The following is an 8,599-nucleotide window of genomic DNA, read 5'->3' as shown; positions in this document are numbered from 1 at the left end:
CTTCCTTTGCCCGTCAGGTGAATACGTGGAAGTTCACCCTTTTTACTGTAAAAACGCGCGAACCTCGTAAACATGGAAAGCTGCCAAAAATAAGTAATATTTTATTCAAAAAATAAATTGGCCGTCCGCATTTTTCACAGAAGACTAGAAAATAACCAAATAACAATGCCCATGAACTCATAAACGCCCCATTCAGAAATATTAAAAGTAGACGCCTCTGAATCTTGGCGACCCGAGCTCAAAAATGCATGACTTGAGGCACGTACATGAAGCCCTTCCAATCCAGTTCTCATTTCTCATGCGCCTGGACATCACACTGAGTTTAAGTTTGTTTCTCTGCACCTTTTAATATCTCATAACTTTGCCATACAGCATATTATACATATATATTTTAATCCTTATTCAGTTGCGAGCAGTAGCGTAGCGAGGAGGGGGGGGCACGGGGGGGCACGTGCCCCCCCCCCCCCCCCAAATTTTTGAAAAAATATTTTTTTGAAAAAAGAATTACAACAAAAAAAAAACATATTAAACCGAAACGAAACAACCTACAAAAGTGCGAATTTATACGAAGTTATCCGGACGGGCTACCTGTGCACTGCGAACCCGGTCAGAGCCTGGAATCTGCACGTGGGAATTTGAAATGGAAGCGCTTCCCATAGATGTGTGGTTCACTATTTTAAATTATCTTGATGTAAAAGAGAAATTTAAGATTCGAAGAGTCTGTAAACAGTGGAAGAATATTTTGTTTTATCCATCTTTGCTGAAGAACTTAAACTTCTCAAATGTTAATGGAGAAGGAATAAGTGAAAGAGGACTGAAATTCGTTTTGGAAGCCGCCCGTGAAATTCTGTTTATTGATTTATTCAACTGTTATTCCATAAACAAAGGAGAAAGTCTTCTCGAAGCAGCTAAGGTAGGAGAATTCCAGAATCCAGTATTTCCATTGCTTGGACAAACATTCAGGACAATATCCTTATTGAAATACTGAAAAATGCTCGGTTAATAAAATATTGTTTGTTTCTTAAATTTTTGTTTGAGCGTTTATTTGTTTTATTAGGGAGGAGTAATTTTTTTAAATTTTGGATCAATGCCCCCCCCCCCCCCCCCCAGCTCCTAGGCCCTCGCTACGCCCCTGGTTGCGAGAACTCTGGTGGATAACCTCCACCATTTTACTGGCTTGCGCTAATTAACCGGAAGCGCGAGCCAGCAAAATGTTGCATCCTCGGGGTGAGATATTATAGAGCTATTTTTAAATCTACACATCTAGACATCTTAAAAGATATACATTTAGCAATTATTCGCCGAAGGCGAAGTGAATATCGGGGAATATTTACCGAGACGCGAGTCTTCGAGCGGCGAGGTAAATATTCACCATATTCACTGAGCCTGAGGCAATAATTGTTTTAGCATATACCAACTTGTGTACAGAGTAACATTTTTTTACATACAATAATTCAATAAAAACAAACAAACAAACATAAACTTTTAGTTTGCGTGGCAAATTCACGCAAAACCTTTAGCAAAACTTTTAGCAAAACTTTTAGCAAAACTTTTAGCAAAACTTTTAGCAAAACTTTTAGGCCATACTTCGTTGCCTTTTTAGTATTGATAGGAATGGCATTTACTTTCATTTTTTCAATTTCCTCATCGGAAATTGTAGCAAAACGATTGCCGGCAGATGCCATTTTGTTGCCGACTCAATATTCCGAGATTCAGAGGTGAATATCGTACAATATTCAACTCCAATTAACCAATGAGCGCGCGCGTTCTTAGGAAGTACACAAGTTGGTATATGCTATATATATATATATATATATGAATAGTCGTATAATAACTCGTCAAAAATAGCTATATAACTGTTGTATAAAAACTCGTCGTTTTATACAAAGGAAGATGGACACTAACTTTTGGTAAGTGTATCCTGGAAGCTATTAATAAACGACAAGTATTTATACATCAATTTTAATGACCAAACCCTCCCTGCTAGGAAAACCTTCCCCCGCCTCCCTCCCCCCCCCCCCCCCCCCAACCCCCAACCTTTTATCGAATTCTTTGATTAACAAATGTTATATGCGTCACTAAATTTTTATATTGATAGAAATAATAAACAAGTTTTGTTTACTTTTTCCAACCAACTTTATATTTTCCTCTCTAGTCTTCTCTCTAGTATGTGTCTTTTTTTGTAATTTCGCCGACCCAATCGACCAAAACGTTTTTCTACATGGCCGGTGTAAAATGCCTGTGAACACAAATTGTTAACTTTTTAATCTAAAACTACGCTTGGACTACCTGTGGTGTTGTGGTAACAGGTATATAGACATGCACGAGCTCTGTCATGATAAACTCAGCATATAATCCATGGTCAACGAAAACGTACAAATATTCAATATTTGATTTGTTTATAATCATTTACATAACGTTTGGATATGAATAACAAAGTTTTTTGAACAAAAGAAAGTTTTCGCAACACATGAACAACCATAAATAATACTGTAAGCCTTTATGAGATTGGTTCATTTGCATAACAGTAAGCAAGCAGGTTGAGCGAGTAAATGTTTCATCGATGATTCATGAAAAGGTTGTTACCGAATTTCTCTCAAAAAAAACACGTTCAGGAAGTCAATGATGATATTCAGATTTCACAATCCCATAAGCAAACAAAATATTGGCAAGTAAACAGATTAAGAAACTTAAAACTCTGTGAAATTCCCTGGGAAATTTTAAAATGTAAGTATTTTGTTTTGGCTAACTGTCGTTTAGTCGAAGTTTGGACATTTCTGTTGGCAATTTAAGGTCTTTTGTTTAAATAATATCGAGTTCACAAGTTTTATGTGTGAAATTCGAGATGAATTCTTTGCTATTTGGTAAATTATTTGTTTGTTGACTTAACAGGTGCTCTATCAAATCCTTCGCCATCTGTCTTGCTTTGGCAATGTTTGGTTTCAAACCAAGTTCGTCTCTGAATGTGTGTACTCGTTATAACGAAACTGTGGATCAGCTTTGTGGATATGGAACAACTGTAAAATTTCTGCATCAATCACATTTTGATACGGCAGTAAAGACTGTGAGAGCGTTGATTAAATTATTCAATTCTTGTTCAGCGTATGCTAACTTGATGATCTGTTCAGTGTACATCCCACGTTGTGTGTCCAATATAGACGGACCATATCTACCATGTAGAAGAGTTTGTGATGAATTCAATGACAAGTGTGGAGATAAGATTCAAAAATATAATTTAGAGATGGTCTTTGGAATGTGCAAACTTTTGCCAAAGAAGGATAATCCTTATTCTGGCTATCTTGATCGCTGCTTTGAGCCTCCTGGGTTTAATACCAATTTACCCGACGATGGTAAGTACTCTATTTTTTATCCGCACTAAAACAAGCAACATTACTATCTGTCTGTACAAATCATTACTCATTATATGCTTTCGTCTACAATAATCTCCAGTTCCAACGAAATAATCCACCAAGGATCAAGTAATAACTTAAACACTAAGCTTATTCCTTGAAATATAGTACTAATTACCATCATTTCATAAATAGTTCTACCTTACAATATTCAATCCTTTTCAAAAACATTTTAGATATTTCGTCGATATCTTTTTATGAGTTCTGAAAAAATATTTATTTTATAAAACACCATATTATACTAATACAGGGATGGATCCAGGATTTTTTAAAAGATTTTTGTTCATATATGTTCATTTGAAAAAGCTTTGGTATTGGGTATTTCATTTTCCTTTTTTCTCTCCTGTTCTCCCAACTAAAAAAAATATTAGTCATGAGTTATTAGGTAAGAGAGGGAGTTATGTCAAAAATGACTTGATTATATCATCCCTCTCCTCCATTCCTATTCTACATCTACATTCTTCTATCATCCCTCTCCTCCATCCCTATTCTCCATCTACAGTCTTCTATCATCGTCTTCTATCATCCCTCTCCTCCATCCCTATTCTACATCTAAAGTCTTCTATCATCCCTCTCCTGCATCCCTATGCTACATCACCACCCCGGGGGTGCTCTTGCCCGTTTAGGGTAGGGATGTGCAGCTGAACCCTCTGAACTCTGACCCTGTTCCAGAATAAAATCGCTATAATTCAAACCCTCCATCCCTATTCTACATCTAAAGTCTTCTATCATCCCTCTCCTGCATCCCTATGCTACATCACCACCCTGGGGGTGCTCTTGCCCGTTTAGGGTAGGGACGTGCAGCTGAACCCTCTGAACTCTGACCCTGTTCCAGAATAAAATCGCTATAATTCAAACCCAGAGCAAGATTGCTGTATAATCATGCCCGACGTTTGATGTGTAATCATTTATTTGTTAATGGCATATAAGCATTAAATGGCAAGTTAATTGGATTTGCTGAATGATGATTTATTGAATATAAAAAAGCCTGTTCTGGTATTACAAAAATAGATACCCTGTTTCAGAGAGGAGAGAGTGTGATTTCATATACCCTGTCCCAGAGCGAATGAGATTTTATATACCCTGCTCTAAAGTAGAATTGTTGAAAACCATACCCTGTTTGGCAACACGTACCCATAAAGCGAATATAGGGGAGTACCCCCCTCCCCCAGGATCACCAGTCTTCTATCATCCCACTCCTGCATCCCTATTCTACATCCACAGTCTTCTATCACCCTTCTCCTCCATCCCTATTCTACATCTACAGTCTTTTATCATCCCTCCTTTCCATCCCTGTTCTACATTTACAGTCTTCTATCATCCCTCCCCTCCATCGCTATTCTACATCTACGCCTTCTATCATCCCTCCCCTCCATCCCTATTCTACATCTGGAGTCTTCTATCATCCCACCCCTCCATCCCTGTTCTACATTTACAGTCTTCTATCATCCCTCCCCTCCATCCCTATTCTACATCTACAGTCCCCTCCATCCCTATTCTACATCACCAGTCTTCTATCATCCCTCTCTCTTTCCTTCTTTCCTATTCATCTTCCACATCCAAAAATTTTTTAATTATTTTTTTAGCATCAATCAAAAATTTCACAATAAAACAAAAAGGTGAATAGTATTTTTTTGACCCAATTTGACTCAGTTAATATTACCATTTTAGGTGCCTCCCATTCTCTTAAGTGCTATCCACTCATTGTACCAAAGTGTCAAAACATTGGGTATAACTATACCACCGTTAGTACAGAGGGACAGCAGTCAAATATAAGACTCATTGACTCAGAGTTAAACCGAGAGACAAATGACAGTATTGGCTGTACCCTGCCTCGCAAGAGATTCCTCTGCACCGAATACTTTCCTGCATGCATAAACAAAACCTTGGCAATGTACTGTCGCAAGAATTGTGAAGAATTCTTCAGCATGAAATGTACACCTCCATTCAATTACCAAAAAGACATTTGCATGGAATTTCCTAAAGGAAACTCGGCCATAGGAATTTGTAAAAGGACCCAATGGCCGCGAGCAGAAAACTGGTTTGCAGCTAGGCAAGCTCATACAACTACTCTTCCAATAGGTACGTAATATCGGATTTTGGATTTGTTGTTGAATTTTGGCGGATAAAAATTCTTGTCGAATTGTTTGGCCAAGGAATTATACCATAATACCAGTTAGTTAAAAAATAACTCAAGGGGTTTTAAATCATGTGGTTGCACCAAATTTTGTGTCTATGTTCTGTTGTCTTACATTTAACTAGGTGCCTCAATGTGCTCCATGTCCTGCTGGCTACAAATGTGAGAATGCATCTCAGCCCCCTGTGCCTTGTGATCCTGGGTGAAGAAAACCCTTTGAACATACCAGGAAAATTTTGCTAGTAGCGAATTAAAAAACAACTTTGTATTATTTTCCCAAAACAGCTTCTTCATCTAAATTATCAACTTATCAAAGAACTACTCTAGGACCTACTTCGAATGCCTCGAGTACTTCGAATCTCGGAGAAAATGGAAAGGCTATTTCATCGGCTTCATTGACTTTACCACATTGGACGTTTGGACTAGCAGTTGGTACAATGGTATTCCTTACATTTAGAAGCCTGGTATGAATTATTATCATAAAATAACTGTTATAAATTAAATCTCGCGTTCAGTTGGTTGGGAGCGCGTGTATTATGAGAGCACGCAGCACACGCGAGCACTTTCAGTTGCGTCATTCTTATCCAAAATAACAGTTATTGTATTTTGCATTTCATAAAAGAAATTTAAAAAAATTGCTTGCCCTGTGGAATTATATAGAACTTAGGGATTGGCATAAAACTTGAGAAGTGTCGAGAAACAATTTGCTACGCGCGGTCGTGCCTCTCGTAACATTTCTCTCATGTTATGCCGCCAACCCCCGCGTGCTTTATAACTGCATACAGAACGCGCGCGCGTTTTCTATTTCTTCAGTATACTAACGTAAGCGGGTCAGTATACACTAGTAATTCGCCAGTTTTCATAATAAATTTATGTTTACAAAGATTTTAAAATGTAATAAACATTACTGAATATCAAATATTGGAGGGAATCGGATTCCAATATTCTTTTATGAAGAATTCAATTGCCTAAATATTCCGGCCACAAGAACTAAATTTAGTCCAAGTTTAAAGATGGAAAGTATGAGTTTGGTTTTACTAAAAATTAATTTAGCCCTCTTAACCTTGGGTGTAATATTTTCCCCTTCAGACCACCATGTCATTCTCTTCGAAAATAAGATTCCTCGTTTGAGTTATATCTATATTTATGTGTCTTTTCGTGCGCAACTGTTAAACAAAGAAATGATACGTACTCTTGGGAATGACACGTGGTCTGAAATTGGAAAACATTACTTCCAAGGCAAAGAGGTATATTGGTCGAATTCTTGAGGTGCAGTTATTTCCATGCAAACGAAGTAACACCGAACAATGCCGCCATGTTGGATGGAGTAAAATAAAAGCCACCAACAACATGATTGAAAAGAAGTCACATGCAGCAGCCCAACGCAAGCTTAGTACTTTGTCTTCTGTTTTTGACTTGTCTCATAAACTATGTACTCACGAAATTCCTATTTTTAGTCCTAGGTGTGCTATACTTACATTAAAGCTATATGCATTACAAAAGACACACCCCTATGGGAAAAGAAAGCGGCTATTGTCGAGAGTTTCGAGTCAGGCCGTAACGCTGATTGGAAAACAAGTTGGCAGTCGTTTTGGCAGCAAGAACACCCAAGATAGAAAACACCAAGCGTAAATGGGAACTTGACTTTTGTCTCGTGACATGTACATAAATAAATACTTCAAAATGCGTTTAAAATTATGATAATATTAAGCCGGAATGCGTTTATTCTAGCGGGTAGAGAATGAGTGTTCATCGTTAAATGAGTTGTGGTTTTCGATTGGCCACATTTTTTACAATGGCTAAAAAAATGAAAGTTTCCTTCATTTTTAAAGTTCTCGTAAGAGGACTAGAGGTAGTTTAACTTTTTGATACCTCGAGAAGTTTTACTGGAAAGATGGTACTTCGATGTACAATATTTTAACTGATTAAATGTACATTCTCGTAGTGGAGTAAACCCTTGTCTTGTCTAAGGTAAAGAATAAAATAATTTAAAACGGGATCTATTTGTACTATGAGTCCAAGAAAAAAGGTTTTGTACCAAAAATGACATCATATGACATCATATTTTGGCAGCCTTTTCTTTATAAAAAAAGCTTTATATAGTATTATAAAATTGGGTGCTGGTAAAACGATACTTTTGCAACTGAACAAAGTAATGTAGGATACAAGCCAAACGACGTATTTTTATAGCTTTTTATGCAAAAAAAAGTGAGTAATGAACCTAATAAATCAGTTAGAACGTTTCGTATGACTTGATGCATAATTAATCCCATACCAAATGTTTTTGAGAACTTCTGGATTGACTAGTCATAGGTGTGTTATGACTTTATAAGATGCGCCATTTTGACTGATCTCCTATTTGCTCTGTTCTTTTTGGCCTCAACCTAGAAAGCAAGGACTCTTGACGAAACTTAATCCTAGAACCGAATACCTTTTTCTGGTTTCTTTTTAAAGTCGTTGATTGGTCTATGTTGACGGGATTTTAACGGTATATTCAGTCAAACAGGGTAAAGTGAAAATACCACATAACACCCCTTAGTAACATGGACTCAAGATTACTGACTGGGCTTCAGTTTATTTCAGAGGGCCACTGGGTTTTCAGTACGATGTGTTTTATTGTAACTGTTGTGTGTCCCCTCTTTAAATAAAGTTTTATTATTATTATTATTATTTCATCTAGTTTTCCCCCAGTAATTATGTATCGTATCAAGCGCTATACAATGCTTACAAGCTTATAAGGTTGCGATCCACTGCATGAGAAATGCCATCTGATAAGGAACCAGGACATAATACCGGATTAGGAGCGGCAAGATAGACTGAAAACTGATTATTTCTTCAAAACAAGCTCCACGCAGCATGACCTTTTTTCAAAAGCCTGTCTGTGGTAACATAACGTTGCAATAAATCATAGTTTCAACGTCTACTACGTTTTGTTCTTCTTAATACATCTGGCGCCACAATGGACCACAATGGTGCTCGGTGTGCTAAGAGAAGAGCGTTCAGCAGAGTTATCATTGCTTTAAGGTTTTCTGACAATTTGATTCGTGTAAGA

At 37.3% G+C, this 8,599-nt stretch overlaps 1 protein-coding gene across 1 annotated transcript; it reads left to right on the top strand.

Annotated features, from left to right (window-relative positions):
* The first annotated feature begins 2,513 nt into the window (after window positions 1-2,513).
* Window positions 2,514-8,211, top strand: LOC148909271 (uncharacterized). The gene is made up of 5 exons (XM_089033793.1): window positions 2,514-2,727; window positions 2,893-3,350; window positions 5,082-5,492; window positions 5,833-6,011; window positions 7,005-8,211. Coding segments are annotated over exons 1-5 (1,056 nt in total). The 5' UTR covers window positions 2,514-2,725; the 3' UTR covers window positions 7,011-8,211.
* The last annotated feature ends 388 nt before the right edge of the window (window positions 8,212-8,599 follow it).

This window comes from Actinia tenebrosa, unplaced genomic scaffold (assembly GCF_029948245.1).
Source record: "Actinia tenebrosa isolate PJP-AT-01 unplaced genomic scaffold, QUT_ActTen_1.0 PGA_scaffold2__45_contigs__length_23673736, whole genome shotgun sequence".
NCBI classification, from domain to species: Eukaryota; Metazoa; Cnidaria; class Anthozoa; order Actiniaria; family Actiniidae; genus Actinia; species Actinia tenebrosa.
Note: the sequence above shows the minus strand (reverse complement) of the source record. Positions and strands in the feature narration are given on the sequence as shown.